The sequence below is a fragment of the Hyperolius riggenbachi genome, chromosome 4 (assembly GCF_040937935.1).
Source record: "Hyperolius riggenbachi isolate aHypRig1 chromosome 4, aHypRig1.pri, whole genome shotgun sequence".
NCBI classification, from domain to species: domain Eukaryota; kingdom Metazoa; phylum Chordata; class Amphibia; order Anura; family Hyperoliidae; genus Hyperolius; species Hyperolius riggenbachi.
The window spans coordinates 189,271,677-189,291,885 of NC_090649.1; the positions used below are offsets into that span (position 1 = coordinate 189,271,677).

General features: G+C 44.1%; 2 protein-coding genes across 3 annotated transcripts in view; one reads left to right on the top strand and one right to left on the bottom strand.

Annotated features, from left to right (window-relative positions):
- NCBP2 (nuclear cap binding protein subunit 2) overlaps positions 1 to 15,371 on the bottom strand; it is a 27,587-nt gene extending 12,216 nt beyond the window's left edge. The window contains exons 1-2 of the mRNA XM_068281117.1: positions 15,235 to 15,371; positions 437 to 618 (exon numbers count right to left, since the gene is read on the bottom strand). Coding sequence (XP_068137218.1) covers positions 437 to 618; positions 15,235 to 15,300 — 248 coding nt within the window. The 5' untranslated portion in view covers positions 15,301 to 15,371. The remainder of the gene's footprint in view (positions 1 to 436; positions 619 to 15,234) is intronic.
- Positions 15,372 to 15,376: 5 nt separating this feature from the next.
- Positions 15,377 to 17,004, top strand: NCBP2AS2 (NCBP2 antisense 2 (head to head)). Of its 2 annotated transcripts, none has more exons than XM_068281118.1 (2): positions 15,377 to 15,485; positions 15,566 to 17,004. In XM_068281118.1, exon 2 carries the CDS (start codon positions 15,593 to 15,595, stop codon positions 15,899 to 15,901), a length of 309 nt encoding a protein of 102 aa, XP_068137219.1. In that variant the 5' UTR covers positions 15,377 to 15,485; positions 15,566 to 15,592; the 3' UTR covers positions 15,902 to 17,004. The 2 variants fall into 2 exon arrangements, with proteins under 2 accessions (XP_068137219.1, XP_068137220.1); XM_068281119.1 differs by having other exon boundaries at positions 15,386 to 15,485; positions 15,563 to 17,004.
- The last annotated feature ends 3,205 nt before the right edge of the window (positions 17,005 to 20,209 follow it).

The window sequence follows — 20,209 nt, forward strand, 5'->3', positions numbered from 1 at the left end:
CGTTAATTTTCACATCATATTCCCTTTAAGTACACTAACACTATAATGCAGAGGCCATTCTCATGCAATGTTGCACAGTTTTCATGCAATTTAAATTTATTTTTGAGCTGCTTATATTAAAAATAAGTTGATTAATTAAACCTTACAGGTTTCCTGTGGAGTGAGTGAGTGAGTGAGTGAGTGAGTGAGTGAGTGAGTGAGTGAGTGTGTGTGTGTGTGTGTAATGGATCTTCAAGATGGTTATTCTGTTGGTTACAATTGCTAATTTGTTATTGATGGCTAAAACCTATGTTACTTGAATACAATATGTTTGTTACTGCTTTCTTAAAATGATAAATAAAAAGAATCTTTACAAAAAAAATTGATTAAATTATCCATGACTTAACATGTCACAATGTACATGGATTAAAATTAAAAATGACAATTCAAAGGATACTCCACAAAGCAGAATCCACAAGCTGTTTTCTTGATTTTATCCAGACCCATAACGATTTTCTTCACATCTCCGCTCTTGCTGAATAATTCATGGATCTGTTCTTCTGTAGTATAAAAGGACAAGTTTCCAACATACAAAGTACAACTTTGCTTTAGCAGCTTCTCTTGTTCATCTCTTTTACCCTATAAAACGGGGAAAATGATAAAGAAAAAGTTTAGGCCTTTTACAATTTAAACATAGGAATAGTGAATAGGTTCTTCAAGTTTCCACCTCCAAGATGCTACAGCATCCTGCCCTTCCAAGGAAAAGTGTACAGGTGATGTGAGGAACACTTCCTGGGGAAGTAAGTATGGTTTTTCCTCCCAAGAGAAGTTTTTAAAGGGGAACTGAAGAGAGAGGTATATGGAGGCTGTCCTGTTTATTTCCTTTTAATTAATACCAGTTGCCTGGCAGCCCTGCTGGTCTATTTCTCTGCAGTAGTATCTGATTAAAACCAGAAACAAGCATGCAGCTAGTCTTGTCAGATCAGACTTATAAGTCTGAACCACTGAAACACCTGATCTGCTGCATGCTTGTTCAGGGGCTATAACTAATAGTATTAGAGGCAGAGGATCAGCAGGGCTGCCAGGCAACTGGTATTGTCTAAAAGGAAATAAACATGACAGCCTCCATATACCTCTCTCTTCAGTTCCCCTTTAACGGCTGGAACCCACAGGAGCGCTTTTGGCAGCGTTTTGGCAGCACTGCGATACGCTAGCAGTTTGCCAAAACGCTGGGCTAATATTAATGGATGGGGCAACTTCCACAGGAGCGTTTGCGTTTCCCAGAAACGCAAACGCAGGACCTGCAGCATTTTGGGAGCGTTAGCGCTTCAATGTAAAGTATTGAAACGCTAGCAGAAACGCTCAGCAAAACCTAAACTGAGCGGTTTTGCTAGCGTTTTGCGGTTCAGCACACTGTAACAAAATTAAAAATAATTCACAGGACCAATCAGGATAAAAACGCGAAACGCAAAACGCTACACAACCGCTGAGGAAAAAAATACACTGTTGCAAAACGCGACCGAAAACTCGCATGAATCCGCTTGCAAACCGCTCAGGCAAAACGCTAGCGGTTGCGTTTTGCGTTTGCGGATTTCAGTGGGTTCCAGGCCTAAAGCAGGAGGATCAGCCATACTATGCCAGGGGGAAAAAAAACACATATATAAGATGTTTCCCCTCCCTTCTCTTGCTCATTGTGTATTCATTTGCTGCCCTCCTCCCAGAGTCTTCAGACACTCCCACTGAGGTGTATACTAGGAACTGCACTGTCTTTTTTCTTTTCTCCTCCAATTGTCAAATCACCTCAGCCTTGCTTGTAAACACAAGTGAGCAGAGGATAACGTTTCAGCTAGGCAGGGTAAATAAGGGAAGAGAAGGAATATATTATAGGTAAAAAGAACCCCCAGCATGCAACTATTTTGGCAATGGCTATTAAAGGGCCAGTTCTCTTAGTTTAGGGTACAAAGCAGGAAGCCTCATAGGGGAATTACGCTATCATGATTGGATGGACCACGCCTCCCTTGAGAAAGCTGGCCGCTTGCCAGCGAAACATGTAGGGTCTCCCGGCGTGGCGTTTCTGAGAGCGGCCATCCTTCCTCTCCCCACTGCCGAGCCGCCTCCTACCACCGAGCATCAGAGCCATGCATTCCACTTTTGATTTAACAAACGACGTATGATCCTGTATGATCCACCGATCCATGGACTAATACATCTGTGGGGTAACTGGATAGCCCCTCTACCTGGACGGTAGCCACGTTTGGCTGGACATCAGGCCATATCATCACTCTGGCTGGGTAAATTATGGATGCATCCTTTGCGAATGTTTGATGCCATGCATGCTTTTGAAACCAGACTTGGCATATGAGTCTCTGGCAGGCGTCTCAGTCAGTTGCAACTTTATTTCCTATTATCTGCTTATGCATATGCCTCTGCTTGACTAACAACTTAAACCAAGAAAGTTAATACATGTGCACATGTCAGCTGCATTATCTTTGAGCGCTCTTGTTTGGGACTGTCTGGCATTTTGAAGGCGGTTTTGGACTCTATACTTTTCTACTAACAGCGGCTGGATATGCTTGCATGCTCACTTAGGTCTCCATTCTTTGCATGGCTTATTTGTTATATCTGTTTGTTACATCTGACATGTATTTGTGCATGGATCTATAGGTAGGTGCTACCACCCATTTAGGACATTGTATAGGGAACCCTATTTTAGAGCTGATAGATCCTACCTAGGTATGGTAGCTAGGTATGCTGTAGGCGGTTATCTTAGGCGGGTGGGACCTGGGGGGTATAGGGTAGAGGGCGCTTTCAGGTAACTTCTTTTTTCATGTATTTTTTGATATATGTGTTTGTAATGTGTATAGATAGATTATTTGTTTAAAATAATAAAAAAATTCGTTTTGATATTTTTATAACAAAAACCAGTGTGGTCATCTGTCTCAATTCCCCTCATTCTCTATCCTAAAGTTTTATGATTGGATGGACACTGGCACCCACTAGAATTGCCAGGTTTCAGATAGGTTGTAGTAAGTTATGTTCATACTATTTGGTCAATCACAATGGGCTCTTTTCACAATAACATGTGCGGTAACTTTTGTTGGTCTTAAAATTACCTCCAGTAATAATTACCAAATTTTTTGAGTATTCACTAAAAATTTACAGAGCGTGATAAATGTTTGATAAAAGTGTGATAAAACAGGTGATAAACAGTCGGTAATCGTTTGGCAATGTTGAGGTAAATATGTTAAGTGTTCGATAACTTTGCGGTAATTGGTCTGTAATATGTGCGGAAATAAAGCTTTTTTGACCGCTGTAGGGCAGTCCATATGCTTGTCACTCATTACACAGAGACGACCCAGGGAAGCCTGTCACATTTATAAAGTGGGACCTCAACTCTTGCACAGGACAGAAGGAAAACCTATAGAAATGCACCCTGTATGTATATAGAGAGTTTAGCCTGTCTAATTCCACCTCATCTGTGAATAATCACGACTGTAATTTGAGCTCTCAGCTGTGCCAGCTGGCTGTCTCAGCAGAGCAGCTAATTTGTACACACAGGATGTTAACCCTATGTCTGCTTCCATGAAAGCAGGAAGTACAAACACTGGAGATTTTTTTGCTGGATTTGTATCAGCTGTAACAAAAATGTTTTACTTTAAAGGTTATTATGCTGATGCTTATCTTTTAGAGCAGAGCGGAATTTCCTCCTCGGCATCAATAAAATCATCTAAAAGATTGTAGGAGGTCTGAAAGTGCACCTTGAGATTAGACACACTCATCTTCTTTGCCTTCTATGTACAATGGACATAAACTCAAGCAAAACAAGCTCAAAAGGCTCCATCCTAATGCTAGGTACACACCATACAATTTTCTGTAAGATTAACCCCCTTGGCGGTAATCCCGAGCTGAGCTCGGGGTATGCCGCCGGAGGTCGCCGCTCAGGCCCTGCTGGGCCGATTTTCAATCTGAAAAAAGCAGCACACGCAGCCGGCACTTTGCCAGCCGCGTGTGCTGCCCGATCGCCGCCGCTCCGCGGCGATCCGCCGCGTGCAGCGGCGAAAGAGGGTCCCCCCAGCCGCCCGAGCCCAGTGCAGCCGGAACAAACAGTTCCGGCCGGCGCTAGGGGCTGGATCGGGCGGCTCTGACGTCAGGACGTCGACTGACGTCCATGACGTCACTCCGCTCATCGCCATGGCGACGAGGAAAGCGAAACAAGATAGGCCGCTCATTGCGGCCTATCTTGTTACTTTCGATTGCCGGAGGCGATCGAAAGTACGCTTCCGGAGCGCCCTCTAGTGGGCTTTCATGCAGCCAACTTTCAGTTGGCTGCATGAAATAGTTTTTTTTTAATTTAAAAAAAACCCTCCCGCAGCCTCCCTGGCGATTTTAATAGAACGCCAGGGAGGTTAAAGGGGCCCATACACTTAGCCGATTTTCTGGCCGACCGATCGATCCAAATCGATCGATCGCAAATCGGTTGGCCAATCGACCGTTCGATGGCCGATTTCCATCGAACTGGCAGGATGGAAAATTTAAGTCGATCTGATGAGATTGCTTATCATTTTGCATTAGCCTTAATGGAAATCTGATGGCAAAAAGACCTCTTTACTTACGGTAAAGTCTTTTCCGGTAGTCATGAGGACAGCACCCCTGGATGAGACCCATCTCCCTCCGCACTGTGGACAGGAAACTGTTAAATCAAACATTTGCATAAGCAATAGGCAGCAGTACATAAGATACATTCAGGCTATAGTACCTCAGTTAATACAAAAGATGACACGGACATAAATCCTGCTTACACAAATACTTATCTTCTTTTCCACCCAATTAAGGGCGGGTTGCAGGGGTGCTGTCCTCATGACTACCGGAAAAGACTTTACCGTAAGTAAAGAGGTCTTTCCCAGAACGTCATTTCGGACAGCACCCCTGGATGAGACGATATACAAGAGATAAAGATTTAGGGTGGGACCACTGCTTGCAACACTTTTCGCCCAAAGGATAGATCTGTGCTTGCAGAAACGTTCAGACGATAGTGCTTCACAAATGTATTGTGACTTGACCAGGTTGCAGCTCTACAAATCTGATCTATGGAGGCCCCTGCCCTCTCTGCCCAAGATGTTGAGATACCTCTTGTAGAGTGAGCCTTAATAGTTGTCTTCAGTTGTATTCCCTGAAGTTGGTATGCCGAAACAATTGTTTGTCTAATCCATCGTGCCAAAGTAGTTTTGGAAGCTCTATTACCTCTGGATCTTCCTGCGAACAGAACGAAAATTGCCTCTGTCTTTCTCCAGGAAACTGTACGCTCTAGGTAGTGAATAAGACACCTTCTGACATCCAGATTATGGAGCTTTCTTTCCTTGTCATTTGATGGATTCTCACAAAAGGATGGTAGAGAAATTTCCTGATTTCTATGAAATGAAGACACTACCTTTGGAAGAAACAACATATCTGGACGTAGCGTTATCCTATCTTCGGAAATTATGCAGTAAGGTTCCTTTATGGATAGCGCCTGTAATTCCCCTATTCTTCTAGCACTAGTAATTGCTAGAAGAAAAATAGTTTTAAGAGTTAGATATTTGTCTGAAATCTGCTCTAAAGGCTCAAACGGAGACTCACATAAGGCTTGAAGGACAGCATTCAAGTCCCAGGTTGGAACTCTAGATCTAGTTGTAGGTTTCAATCTTTTTAATGCTTGAAAGAAACGGATCACCAGATCCTCTTGTGCCAGTCTTCTTTCCAAAAAGACACTAAGGGCTGACACCTGTACCTTAAGAGTACTGACACTGAGACCTTTTTTGTACCCACACTGCAGGAATTCCAGAATAGACCTGAGTGAAGATGTATTGAATGATCTTTCCAAATACCAGTTGTTAAATACCCTCCATGCCTTCTGGTAAATTACACGGGTAACCTTCTTTCTATTTTGTATTAAAGTCTGTGATAATTCGTCTGAGAAACCTTTAGATTTTAATATCTCCCACTCAGGTTCCATGCTGATAGGTGAAGGCGCCCCAGATCCGGATGGACAATCGGTCCTTGTGTCAATAGATTCGGTAAAAGTGGAAATGTGATTGGTGCTGATACTGCTAGTAATCGAAGACCTGTGTACCATGCTCGTTTCGGCCATAGCGGGGCAATCAGTATTACTTGTGCTCTGTCTTGAATAATCTTCCTTATTACTCTTGGGATTAACGGGATTGGAGGAAATGCGTACATTATTGCATTCCCCCAATTGATCGTGAAGGCATCTATTACCCAAGGGGTATCCTCTGGATAAAGGGAACAGAACTTTGGACACTTCGCATTGATCCTTCTGGCAAAGAGATCCACCTCTGGATGTCCCCACTGAGCAACAATCTCCTGGAATATCCCCTGATCCAGGGACCATTCGTTCTGGTCCAGTTTCTTCCTGCTGAGACAATCTGCAGTCTGATTTGACGCCCCTCTCAAATGTACAGCAGTCAGAGAGCTGAGGTTTGCCTCTGACCAGAAAAGGATCTTTGCAGTCTGCTTCCATAAGCTCTTGCTCTTCGTACCCCCCTGCCTGTTCAGGAAGGCCACAACACTCCTGTTGTCTGTTTTTATCAAGACATGAGAATCTCTGATCTGTGTACTGAAATGTTGTAAGGCCCGCCAGACAGCCTCTAGCTCCCTGTTGTTTGAGGATTGCGAACTTACTTCCGTAGACCACTGACCTTGTGCTGGTAGGAAATTCAGGTGAGCTCCCCAGCCCCATAAACTGGCGTCCGTTGTTATTGTTGTCTGAACCGGGTAACTCCAAAGACGTCCCGTGGATAGATGTGTGTGGTTCTGCCACCACATCAAAGACACTTTTATGCTGTGAGGCACCAGTACTTTCTTGTCTAGAGCTGTAAGTGACTTGTTCCAGGATCTGAGGATCCACAGTTGAAGGAACCTGGAGTGGAACTGTCCCCAATGGACCACTGGAAAGGAAGCAGTGAGAAGACCTAGTAGAGCCATAGCCTTTCTCAATGATATGCTTCTTGATCTCTGAAATGAGAAGACAGTATTAAGAATAATGCATTTCTTTCTGGAAGGCAAAAACAGTCTTTCCTCCCTAGTAGATACATTAAACCCCAACAATTCTATAAGTTGAGTAGGGATTAATGAAGATTTTTCCCAGTTAATGATCCAGCCTAGATGCTGTAGGAAGTCTATCGTAGTTTCAATATGCTCGTTGACCTTATCAGGTGAATTACCCCACAATAGGAAATCATCAAGATATCCAATAATGTTAACCCCTTTCTGTCTAAGAACTGCCAGGACCTCAGACATCACCTTGGTGAATAACCATGGGGCTGAAGATAATCCAAAAGGCAAAGCATTGAACTGATAATGTCTTACCTCTGTCTCCATCTGTATTGCGAACCTTAGATACTGCTGTGAGGATAGATGTATTGGCAGGTGGAGATAGGCATCTTTTAGGTCTAGGGATGCTAGATAATCGTCCCTTTGTAACACACGAATTACTGACTGGATGTTGTCCATCTTGAATCTTCTGTACCTTACTGACTGGTTCAGATTTTTCAGGTTCAGAATAAAACGAAACTTGCCCTGTGGCTTTTTTACTAGAAAAACCGGGAAATAGAACCCCTGTTCCCTTTGGCATTTTGGAACCTCTCGAATCACTCTCTTTTGTAGAAGGGAGAGAACTTCCTCTTGAAGAGCTACAACCTTTTCTGGATCTCTTGAGTGGGGAGTAACACAAAACTGAGTTGGAGGCCGTTGACTGAATTCTATACTGTAACCTTCCAATACTACTTTTAGCAACCACTGGTTTGGGAATAGAGGCTGCCACAACTCGAAGAAGTTTGCAACTCTCCCCCCCACTGGGATCCTGGCGTCATTGTTTATCTGGCTTTTTTGAGGGAACAAAATTGGATCTGGGTTTTCGTGATCTGTAAGGAGCCCATCTTTTACCCTTAGAGGACCTGGGATCTGGCTCGTTTTTGGATGAAGGACGAAAGGGACGTTTATTCTGAAAGGGTCTCTTTTTAACTGGAAAATTTTTCTTGGTATCTGCTGTTCTGTCCAGAGTATCATCCAGCTTTGAGCCAAAGAGCAAACCCCCCTCACATGGGATACCGCACAACTTTGATTTTGAAGCAGTGTCACCACTCCAAGTTTTCACCCATACTCCTCTTCTCGCCGAATTAACCAAAGCTGTAGATCTAGCAGTTAACTTAACCGTATCATCTGAGGCATCAATCAAATAATTAGAAGCATTCAAAACTTTAGGAAAGTCATTTAAAATTTCCTCTCTAGGTACTCCAGAAGCAAACTTATTCTGTATCTCCAAAAGTCAGGTCTTTAAAGATCTGCTTACAGCTGTGGAGGCTATGGCAGGCTTAAATGTTAGAGAAGAAGATTCCCATGCTCTTCTTAAGACATTGTCCATTTTTTTATCAATTGGATCTTTAAGGTTCCCAAAATCTTCAAAGAGCAAGAGTCTTTTTTGACACCCTTGAGAAAGATGGATCCAACTTAGGCGGAACACCCCAAAACCCCTGGTCCTCAGGACTGAAAGGGTACCGTTTGGATAGGGATTTGGGCCAAAAGGCCCTCTTTTCCGGATTATCCCATTCCTTTTTAATCATAACTTTAAGCGTATTATGGACTGGGATAAACCTGGATTGGGGATCCGCCAAGCTTTCATACATCTCGTCCAAGGGCGTCAATGATTTCTGCTCAGACCTGATACCCATCGTGTCATGCATGGCAATCAATAAGTCCTTCATTAATTCGGGTGAAAATGCAAACTTTGGTTTATCTGGCTTAGATAAATCATCTTCTTCATTAGAAATCTCGTCAAAAGGAGAAATTTCCCCATCTGATAAAAACCAGAACCTTCAATATCGCTTTCTCTTCTCTGTCTCCTAGGAGGTACGGGTGGAACTACAGGTACCCCTGGAGATGACGGACTAATTACTATAGGTATTGAATCTACAGCAGTACTGGTTCCAGCGTTATCTGAAGCAGCTGAGGCGGTAGAGGCAATAGCAGAATCTTTAATTTCTTTAATTGCTGTGGACATTTCAGCCCGCATCCAACCCATTAAATCCTTGAATATAACGGGGGATTCCTCCTTAACAAGCTTATCTGTACAATGACGACACAATTTCTTAGTAGAGGAAGATGATAAATGGCTGTTACAAATGGCACATTTCTTTTCCGTCTTGCTAGATCCATGCTGGCTGGAATGAGCAGAGGATCTGTCAGACCTTTCAGCTTCTTTAGCTTTATCACTTTTATCTTGTCTTTTAGGCTATAAGACATAATAAAAAATAACCAGCCATTAGATCATTCCCTCCAGATATAAATATGTATATCAAATGTATAGCTAGCTAAGCAGAATATCATAATCCATCTACTTGCCAGAGAGGGTTCTTGGGCAGACTTGACAGATTGTGCAGGAGCTGACCCAGCGGCGTCCTCCATGATTGAGAGTCACAAACCAACTGAATCATGTCCACATATACTTTAAATAGATGCTGCTTACCTCATTAATCATGCGGCAATTGCCGCTCATTGTATGCTAATGTCGCCTCCAGGGAACAGCTGTGTGCTGTTCCAATCACCGCCGCGGCCCCTGCCGCGCAGCTCAGACCTCAGATCACGCGGGACGCCATGCGCGTGACTACTTCCGGTTCAACCGGAAGTGACCTTTCTTCCATGCGCGCGCCTGTGCGCATAAATCCGCTGCCACCAATGGAGAAGCCTCCGACACGCTGCAGGGCTCCAGACTGTCTCCCTGTACAGCTGCACCTGGAGCCCTGAGAAACGCTGCCCCTGCCGCCTGACATGGATGGCACTCCTGGAGACATCTCCCCACGCATTCCGTCCGGGACAGGAAACTAAACTGAGGTACTATAGCCTGAATGTATCTTATGTACTGCTGCCTATTGCTTATGCAAATGTTTGTTTTAACAGTTTCCTGTCCACAGTGCGGAGGGAGATGGGTCTCATCCAGGGGTGCTGTCCGAAATGACGTTCTGGGAAAAATGCCATCAGATCGAATTTCAATAGATTTCAAACTGAAATCTATTGGAATTCTATCCTGGTAAAAAATGTTCTAAAAACACATCAGATAGATCATCATATGCACTTCTTATCTATCTGTTGCCAATCTGACGAGTGTATGGGCACCTGGCAGATGATAATTTCCAATATGTTGGAAATTATCTATGTAACCATCTATCTGCCTAGCAATTAGGCATTATTCTACTCAGCAGGAGATAACCAGAAGACAATGGACCAGGGATCATGACCTTTCTCTACAGAAAATAATCAGAACAGAAAATCTAACAGAAAATTGTATAGTGAAATCTAACAGAAAATTAGGCCAATAGCAGAGAAGTGAAAATTATCACCTGCCATTTGTAGGCGATAAAAAAGATCCTTAATTAACACCAACAAGCCGCACACTGATTCAATTGAGAATCTCAAATGGGAGATAAATTTGGAGATAATTCCCTCACCTTTAAAGCAAGAGATAATTTGGGGGGAAATAAAATGTGAATTTCAAAAAGGAAATATTTTGGACAGTATTTATAATTACCTAAATTACCTCATGCGGTAAGGCCCCGTTCACACTGCACGCGTTTCCAGCCGCGTTTTGGAAACGCGTGCAGGTGGCCGACACGCACGACATCAGACATTGCATAGAGTGCAATGTCTGATGTTCACACTGCATGCGTTCCGGACCTGTGCGGTCCGGGAACGCATGCTGCACGCATTTTTTGTAAAAACGCGTGGCTGTCCCATTCACTTTTCAGTGATGGGATCAGCCACGCAACGCACACAAACGTGGATGGCGTGCGTTCGCATGCGTTGCGTACCGCACGCGTTGCGTACCGCATGCGTGGCCATCCGCGTTTGTAATGTGAACGGGGCCTAACGCATTGTGAATAAAGCCCAATGTGCTGTGATTTCCTGCTGGGTCCCCTAAACTAGCTAGACTTGATAAATCAGTTCACAAATTCTTTATCATTTATTTATGCAGACCTGTAGGGTATATCTGAGGTCTAAATATTCCTGTTCTCTTACACTATCCTAATATGACTGAATTCTCCGCTCTAACCACAGCAATGTCTACAACTTAAAGGGAAGGTTCAGGGAGTGGGAAAAAAAAATAAAAATCCATACCCACTTACCTGGAGCTTCCTCCAGCCCGTGGCAGGCAGGAGGTGCCCTGAGGCTCCCGGTCGTCTCCGGTGGCCGACCCGACCTGGCCAAACCTGGCTGCCAGGTCGGGCTCTTCTGCGCTCCAATCTGCGGCTCCCGGGGGCGCGCTGACGTCATCGGACGTCCTCTGGGCTGTACTGCGCAGGCGCAGTAGTTCTGCGCCTGTGCAGTACAGCCCGGAGGACGTCCAATGACGTCAGCTCGCCCACGTGGAACGCAGAAGAGCCCGTCGGAGCGTAGAAGAGCCCAACCTGGCAGCCGGCCTGGCCAGGTCGGGTCAGCCACCGGAGACTATCGGGAGCCCCCGGAGCGGCGGCGAGGGCACCTCCTGCCTGCCACGGGCTGGAGGAAGCCCCTGGTAAGTGGATATGAATTTTTATTTTTTTCCCCACTCCCTGAACCTTCCCTTTAAAGCATTTTAACCACTTTACCCCCGGCAGTACGAATTTCTCCGCCCCTTTTTTCCCTCCTAAAAAACCAGGGACGGAGAAATCCGTACCTTCCGCGCTCCCACCGCTGTCCGCGCTGCCGCCGCTCGTGCGCGCGCACCCGCCGCTCGTGCACGCCGCCGCCCGCTTGCCCGGAGATCAATGAACGGGAAAATCCATTCCCGTTCATTGATCTAAGCCCCCGCAATGATCTGCTGCTTCTTTCAGAAACAGCGCGATCATTGTGAGTCTCCCAGCCTCCTACTGCTTCCTGTAAGCGTCCTTCCGGTCGCTTACAGGTCGCATGTAAACATACTCACTGTGGCCATCTTGTGTCCAAATAGTAAACTACACCCTAATGCATTTTACACATACAAATAAATTGTTTTACATAATAAATTAACTCATTACCTCCCACACTCCCCAATTTATTTATTTTTGTAATTTTAAAAAAAAATATATATATATACAATAAAAAAAAAAAAACAAATAGTTACCTTAGGGACTGAACTTTTTAAATATTTATGTCAAGAGGGTATAACACTGACTTTATAAACTACGGGCTTGTAATTAGGGATGGATGCAAAACTGAAAAAAATGCACCTTTATTACCAAATAAAATTTTGGGGCCAAACATTGTGATAGGGACATAATTTAAACGGTTTTATAATCGGGAATAATGGGCAAATAAATTTCATGGGTTTTAATTACAGTAGCATGCATTATTTAAAAACTATAATGGCCGAAAACTGAAAATAATAATTTTTCCCCACATTTTCCCCATTAAAACACATTTAGAATAAAATAATTCTTGGCATAATGTCCCACCTAAAGAAAGCCTAATTGGTGGCGGAAAAAACAAGATATAGTTCATTTCATTGCGATAAGTAATAATAAAGTTATAGACGAATGAATGGACGGAGCGCTGAAAGGTGAAAATTGCTCTGGTGGTCAGGGGGTAAAACCCCTCAGTGGTGAAGTGGTTAATTGACCAAATAGCATGAACATATTATTGTTACTACAACCTATCTGAAACCTAGCAGTTTGAGAGGGAGTCGTCCACCCAATCACATTAGTGGAATTTCCTGCCGGCTTACCTCAACCATAGTGTATACCTTTGGGACGCATACCTATAAATATGCGCTGGTAGACTTATGCTTCATACACACTTGAGATAAAAGTCTTTGGAAAATGCAAGATCACAGACCAATGTTACCCCCTTCCATGTAGTATGAGAGCCATACTCTACACAGTCTATTCTATGGAGCTGAACTCCCCATCAGATAAAATCTTTGCAAGATGCTGCACACAAAGATGCCCGTACACACTCAAAAGATCATTATCTGCAAAAGATCTTTTCCTGCAAAAGATCCATTCCTGCAAAATGCATTCATAGTCTATGAGATCTGCAGATCCTCATACACACTTGGTTTAACAGACAATTATCTGCAGATCATCTGCAGATCAGATCCACCAGGATGGATCTTCAGATGTGCAGATGATTGCCAGATATGCAGATGAAGTCTGTTAAACCAAGTGTGTATGAGGATCTGCAGATCTCATAGACTATGAATGCATTCTGCAGGAATGGATTTTTTGCAGGAACAGATCTTTTGCAAATAATGATCTTTTGAATGTGTACAGGCATCTTTGTGTGCAGCATCTTGCAAAGATTTTATCTGATGGGGAGTGCAGCTCCATAGAATAGACTGTGTAGAGTATGGCTCTCATACTACATGGAAGGGGGTAAAATTGGTCTGTAATCTTGCATTTTCCAAAGACTTTTATCTCAAGTGTGTATGAAGCATTAGGTGCAGATACCTGCTCCTGCACAAATCCCGGCGGTGTTAATTACTATTCCTCCTCCAGGTTGACGTGGATGGTAGGGAATTAAAGTGTTTTAAAAGCAACTTAAGCGCTGCCCTCTGGCAGTGCCGAAGTGACTGACTGTGCGTTATGATAGTGCAATTACTATTATGTCCTGTCGTGGCACTGGTTGCACCCAAATCTCCTGCTCAGTTTAAAAGGATACCCGAAGTGACATGTGACATGATGAGATAGACATATGTATGTACAGTGCCTAGCACACAAATAACTATGCTGTGTTCCTTTTTTTCTTTCTCTGCCTGAAAGAGTTAAATATCAGCTATGTAAGTGGCTGACCCAGTCCTGACGCAGACAGGAAGTGACTACAGTGTGACCCTCACTGTTAAGAAATTGCCCTTTTTATCTCTTTCTTTCTCTCAGATGCCATTTTATGCTAGGAAAGTGTTTTATAGTTGTAATTTCTTATCAGTGAGGGTCACACTGCAGTCTCATCCTGTCTGAGTAAGGACTGAGTCAGACACTTACCATACATACCTGATATTTAACTCTTTCAGGCAGAGAAAGAAAAAAAGGAACACAGCCTAGATATTTGTGTGCTATGCACTGTACATACACATGCCTATCTCATCATGTCACCTCGGGTATCCTTTAACAGCACTCGCTTTGAGGCTCCTTAAAGAGACTCTGTAACTTCAAAAAGATCCCCTGGGGGGTACTCACCTCGGGTGGGGGAAGCCTCCGGATCCTAATGAGGCTTCCCACGCCGTCCTCCGTCCCACGGGGGTCTCGCTGCAGCCCTCTGAACAGTCGGCGACAGGCCCAACTGTAATTTCAATATTTGGTACTTATCCGTTAGCCGGGCGCATCCGGCAGGTGGCGCTAATTACTATTCCCCCTCCAGGCCGACATGGATAGTAGGGAAAGATGTAACTCTGGTGGAGTTTTGTCGCCACCTAAAGGATGCGCCCGGCTAACGGATAAGTACCCAATATTTACCTTTGCTGGCTCCAGCAGGGGGCGCTGTGGCTGCTTTCGGCTCGGAAATAGACGGAAATACCAGATCTCCGTCGGGACGGCTCTACTGCGAAGGCACTGGAGAATTGCGCCTGCGCAGTACAGCAGACTCGACGGCGATCGGGTATTTCCGCCTACTTCGGAGCCGACAGCCATCAGAGCGCCTGCGCAGAAGCCAGGAAGGTAAATATTACGTCACGGCTGTACGGAGGGCTGCAGCGAGACCCTCGTGGGACAGAGGACGGCGTGGGAAGCCTCATTTGGATCCTGAGGCTTCCCCCACCCGAGGCAAGTACCCCCCGGGGGACGTTTTGCCATTACAGTTCCTCTTTAATATTCGCATCCCCAAGTACTTCCAAAGATGAGCAGGTTCGCACTGCACATGCACAATTCCAGGCGAGTGAATGCGCAGAACAGATGCACTAGTCTTCCAAAGCACTTGGGGACATGAGTGCTTTTGAAGCCTGCTTAGGAGTCCCAAAGTGTGCAATTTCAATGGGGCAGTGGTGAACCAAAGTCACAGAGAGACGATCATAACACCAGGAAGCGTCTGGATCATGCAGATGCTGCCCACTACAAGATAAGTAAAGCTGAACTAACTTAAGGCTTCCTTTAACTCAGGCTGTAAAATAAATAGGTTAACCCATTGTGGGTTTCGGACAGTGGTCAGGCCCTAGTGGTGGGCGCTCCACGCTGTTTCCCTCCCCCCCCCCAATCCAGCAGCCCCTGTATACAGACACACTCAGTAGGCAGCAATAACCACAGGGTAAAGGCCCGGTACCCTGAAGTGCTGGTCCCGGTATTGGCTCAGCTCCACGTAGGAGTCGCTCCTCAGTGCGTTCAGCATTCTCCAGACCTCTCCAGAACGCCGACTACCACGGCACTCACTGTCGTCAAGTAATTCCGTTTCCGCAGAAACTAACTCCTTCCGGGTGCAGGAGGAAGGCCGCTGGCGCCATCTTTGATGTGGGCGGTTCGGTGTATGAGCCAGCCGAGCGGTGAGAACTGAAGGTGAACTGAAGTTGGTAGGAGGTAAGAGAGGTGAGGTAGGTGACTGTACATGAGTGATATACACGGCTGCCCTGACTGTCTCATCTGATCTGCCCCAGCAGCAGCGAGCTCCGGCCAGCCTGGCAGAGATGGTGCTCCGGCGGCTGCTTTACGGCTTGCTGAATAACCCTCAGCTGATAGACAAGCTGTCCGAGTCCCGGATCATCCGCCGCGCAGCGCAGATCACCGCCTTCGCCATCACCAAGGCACAGCTGACCGGGAAGGACGCGGCCCAGCGGCTCCTCCGCTCCGAAACTCTGCGGCAGATCAAGCAGGAGGCCCCCCGGGACCTGGGCGACGTGGGCCGCAAGATGGACAGGATGAAGGACACTTTTGTAAAGGAGGTCAAGACTGGTCTCAAGGAGGTTAAGGAAGGCATGAAGAGGGGCGGCAAGTGACATGGACTGCTGCTCTGAAGGACACTGACTGGATCACCGATACAAATTCTAATATCTTCCACATATGTAATAACAATAGCTATTAGCTAACAAAATATGCCACTGTCACCACCATGTGATTAGACTTGTTCTGCTGCGCCCTCTACCGCTCATGAGCCAAAGGTGTGTCTGGCATCTAGTGTTTAATAATTATTGTTACCTGAACTGAATCAACGTTCTGGCTGCTGTCAAATAAGGAACTAAATATGGGAGCCTTCATATATCTCTCTAGGTGTGCTGTAATATATTTAAATTAAATTCTTACTTTTAGGTAAAGTTTTAAGAAATGTGAATTACAATTTAATAAAATTGTAATTTCAGGCTTATATCACAGTGTAAACTCTTCAAGGGGTGGGGGATTCAATTACATTTTTGTTATAGTGTCCTTATCTTATAAAAAATGGGAAGCTTTCTGTTATTTGTTTGCTGAGAAAAGCTTGTTACTATAGCTAAAAGAAAAAAAAACTTCCCACAATCCCACTGGCATTGCATAGTTTATGTAGTTAAGCTACCCAGACCAATGCTACGTACACACATGCGACAACGATCGTTCGTTGTGAACGACGAACAAACTTTTAATTGATGAAAGAACGACCTAAGTAAAGTTAGTTTTTAAATGTGTGTAACGATCTGATCGTTAGAACGAACGTTACATCACGTAAAGCAACTATTGCGCTTGCGCATAAAAATAAGAAGTTTCATGGAGAAATAGCAAAATGCGCATGTCAAGCCTAGTACGAACGACCAGTTTCCAACGATGTACTACTTTTGCAAACGATCGTCGTTGGAAAAAATCCGCCAAGCTAGATCGTTCGTTTTTAACGATCTAGCTCGTCCGTCGTTAACTTAATGATCCTTGGTTGCTTTTTTTAAACGATCGTCGTTTGAAACGATCGTTTTAAATTATGTCCCTATCACAATGTATGACGCCAATATTTTATTTGGAAATAAAGGTGCATTTTTTTTTTAGTTTTGCGCCCATCACTATTTACAAGCTTATAATTTAAAAAATATTAGTTGTGTACCTTCTTGACGTGCATATTAAAGTTCAGACCCTTAGGTAACTGTTTTTTGTTTTGTTTTTTAAATTGTAAATTTTTTTTTATTTTTTTTTTTTTTTTTAGTTTTATTTGGGTATTTTTTGATTGCGGGAGGTAAACAGTTAATTTTAAATGTAATTTGTGTCTTTTTGTATTAAAAATGTATGCATGTAGTTTTACTATTTGGCCACAAGATGGCCACAGTGAGTTTTTTTGTTTTTCTATCCTGTGAGGAAGCACGCTCGCTCACAGGAACTACAAGGAGGATGTGATTTATATTTTGTTTTTGTTTTTTTCGGGAAAGACCGCGGCCTCTGTAAAGAAGCCGTCGGTTTTTCTACCGGGGGCTTAGATCGATGAATGGGAACAATGTTCCCATTCATTGATCTCCGGGCTACCGGAGGGCGGCACGGGAGAACGCCAGCACACATACAATCGCGCGCAGCAGCCTTTTGGACGTGAAAGTCATGTCCAAAAGGTGAAAATAGTTAAGCAAATTCTGGATGCAAATTTATGCAGCTTGAAAATGGGCCAGTCAAAACAGGTCATGTATGTTGGATTGGAGCGGCTCTGTAAAATTGCTTGCTTTCAAGGACATAAAGGCCTGGAACCCACTAGCAGTATGTTACTAAGCTATTTCTAAGTGCTTGTGATTTGAAAAGCTCTTGCTTGTAATGCTATGGTTGTGGTCCCACTTTAGCGATGTGATTTTATAAAAAATTACCCATAGCATTGCATTAGCAAGAGCTTTTCAATTCACTAGCGCTAAGGCCTCTTTCACATCTACCAACGCGTGCTGGAGCCGTTCCCTGCACGCGTTGAATATCCTCCGGCGTGTCATCAGGATGCTGCGGTGTGATGCAATCAGCGGCAGTAGCTATTAATTCAACCAACGGGAAAATGCTGGCTCCCAACGATAAAAAGCTCCCTGGTGCGTCGTACCGCAACGCATCGAAATGTAGCGTCGGGTGTGAAAGGTAAAATGAAAGTCTATGCACTTTCATTTTACCTTGATTTATACGAAGTTTCAACTTTGTGTTGAAATGCAAAATAAGGGCTCTAGTGTGAAAGAGCCCTTAGAAAAGGCTGCTAGTGGGTTTGAGCACAAAGAGATAATTTGCATATTTAAGAGTAATGCATCATGAAAAAAACACAGTTCCTCAGCTTAATTATTGCAAATACATTTTGATTTCAAGAGACTCTGAAGCAAGATTAAATCAATGATTTTAACTTGTATTAATGCTAAGCACTATAGCAAGTGCTAAAACGCCGCTATCCTGCGGCAAAACGAGCGGTTTATACCCCCAAATCCCCTCTGCAAATGCCACGACTTTCTTGGTTGCGGATTTGCTGCTCATGGAGGCAGAGCTATGAGCTGCAGCTCTGCCTCCATGTTCCCATTCATCGATATAACCCCCCCTATAAGCTGCAGCTCTGCCTCCATGCATGTCAATCGCCGCACATAACTCCACCTCTCCCCGCTCCTCTCAGTGAAGGAAGACAGAGGGGCGGGGAGAGGCGGCGATCAGTGGGGATTGACGCGCGAAGAGGTAGAGCTACAGCCATTAGCTCTGCCTCAATCAGATAGCGCACCCCGCAGTTTGCAGAGGGGATTTGGGGGTTATAAATCCCTTGTTTTGCTGCAGGGTTGCGGCAGTTTAGCACTAGCTATAATGCTTAACATTAATACATGTTAAAATCATTGCTTTAATCTCGCTTCAGTCTCTTTAAAGGGGTTCTTCCACGAATGAGGAAAAAAAATCAAAATGGTTTATGCATGTTCTATTAAAAATCCTTCTAAAATAGTGTGAAAATTTTTTCAAAAAAATGAATGGTTTCACCAATACAACATGTAATGTATACAGTGACGGCTGACGGGACTGTGAGGCTAATCCATTTGTTAGGGGTGTTTTTTTTGTTACTTTCACTTCATAAGCTGCTCCCTACCTAGTTTTCATTGCTGTAATGCAGGGCTATGATGAAGTGCTGTGCAATGGCAGTTACAGCTATTAAAATAACGGCTGTGCTGCTCTGTAGTTTCTGCTTGTACTTCCTCACAGAGCTGACCCCCCTCCCCCAGCCTCTCCCTGTAGGCAGAGGTCGGGCAGCTCTTCGGAGCAAATCACGTGTTTACCTCGTTGCCGGGCAACCAGACTTCAGCGTCTGTGCAGAGGACTTCCTATCCATTGCACGGCAAGTTAGCTGCCTGAGCTACAGTTCAGTACAGTACAGTACAGAGAGGGGGGGGGGGAGGGGGGTCAGCTCTGTAAGGAAGTACAAGCAGAAACTACAGAGCAGCACAGCCGTTATTCAGCTGTAACTGCCATTGCACAGCACTTCATCATAGCCCTGCATTACAGCAATGAAAACTAGGTAGGGAGCAGCTTGTGAAATGACAGTAACAAAAAAACCACCCCTAACAAATGGATTAGCCTCACAGTCACCTCAGCCGTCACTGTATACATTACATGTTGTATTGGTGAAACCATTCATTTTTTAAAAAAACTTTTCACACTATTTTAGAAGGATTTTTAATAGATTATGCATAAACCATTTTGATTTTTTTTCCTCATTCGCGGAAGAACCCCTTTAAGAAGGGAAAAATTACATTTAGCTCTACCTAGGAAAGTAACCTTTTTTGGGAGGGGGGCATCGGGTTTACTTTAATATATCAAAGTTGCAACTCCTGGGACTATTTTCAGTGTGGAAGTCCTAGTGACTTTGAAAGAGTAATGGACGTTTGAGGCTAGGTGCACACTTAGCAGACACTATAGTGTTGCGGAAAATGCGTTTGTGCCGCTAATGGAAGTCTATGGGCCACAGGAAAAACCGCATATGAAAATGTTTTGTACACGTGCGGTTTTAAATATGATGGTTTTGTTGCATAATATTCTAAAATTGCACATAATGAAAGTCAATGGAAATTCAATGGTATGCGTTTTTCATGCGTTTTTATATCCCTTTAAAAAAAATTTTTATATGAATTTCCTCTTCCTAGTTATTTGCATAAAACGCAATTGTAAAACACATATGCGAAAAGCTTTAAAATGCTTGAAAAACGCATCTGCGGTAAACATGCAAACGCAGAGAAACGCACACATACCCCACATGTCCTAAAACGCGACCTGTTATGTTATGTGTGCACCTACCCTCAAGGTAAAATGTTTGTGTGCATTTTTTTAAACCTGAAAAAGTTGTGATAGCTGCACAGTAGAGGACAGTAAATAGC

What these genes read in the sequence shown, in the direction of transcription:
- NCBP2AS2 (XM_068281118.1), top strand. Translation starts at nt 15,593, where the DNA reads ATGGTGCTCCGGCGGCTGCTTTACGGCTTGCTGAATAACCCTCAGCTG.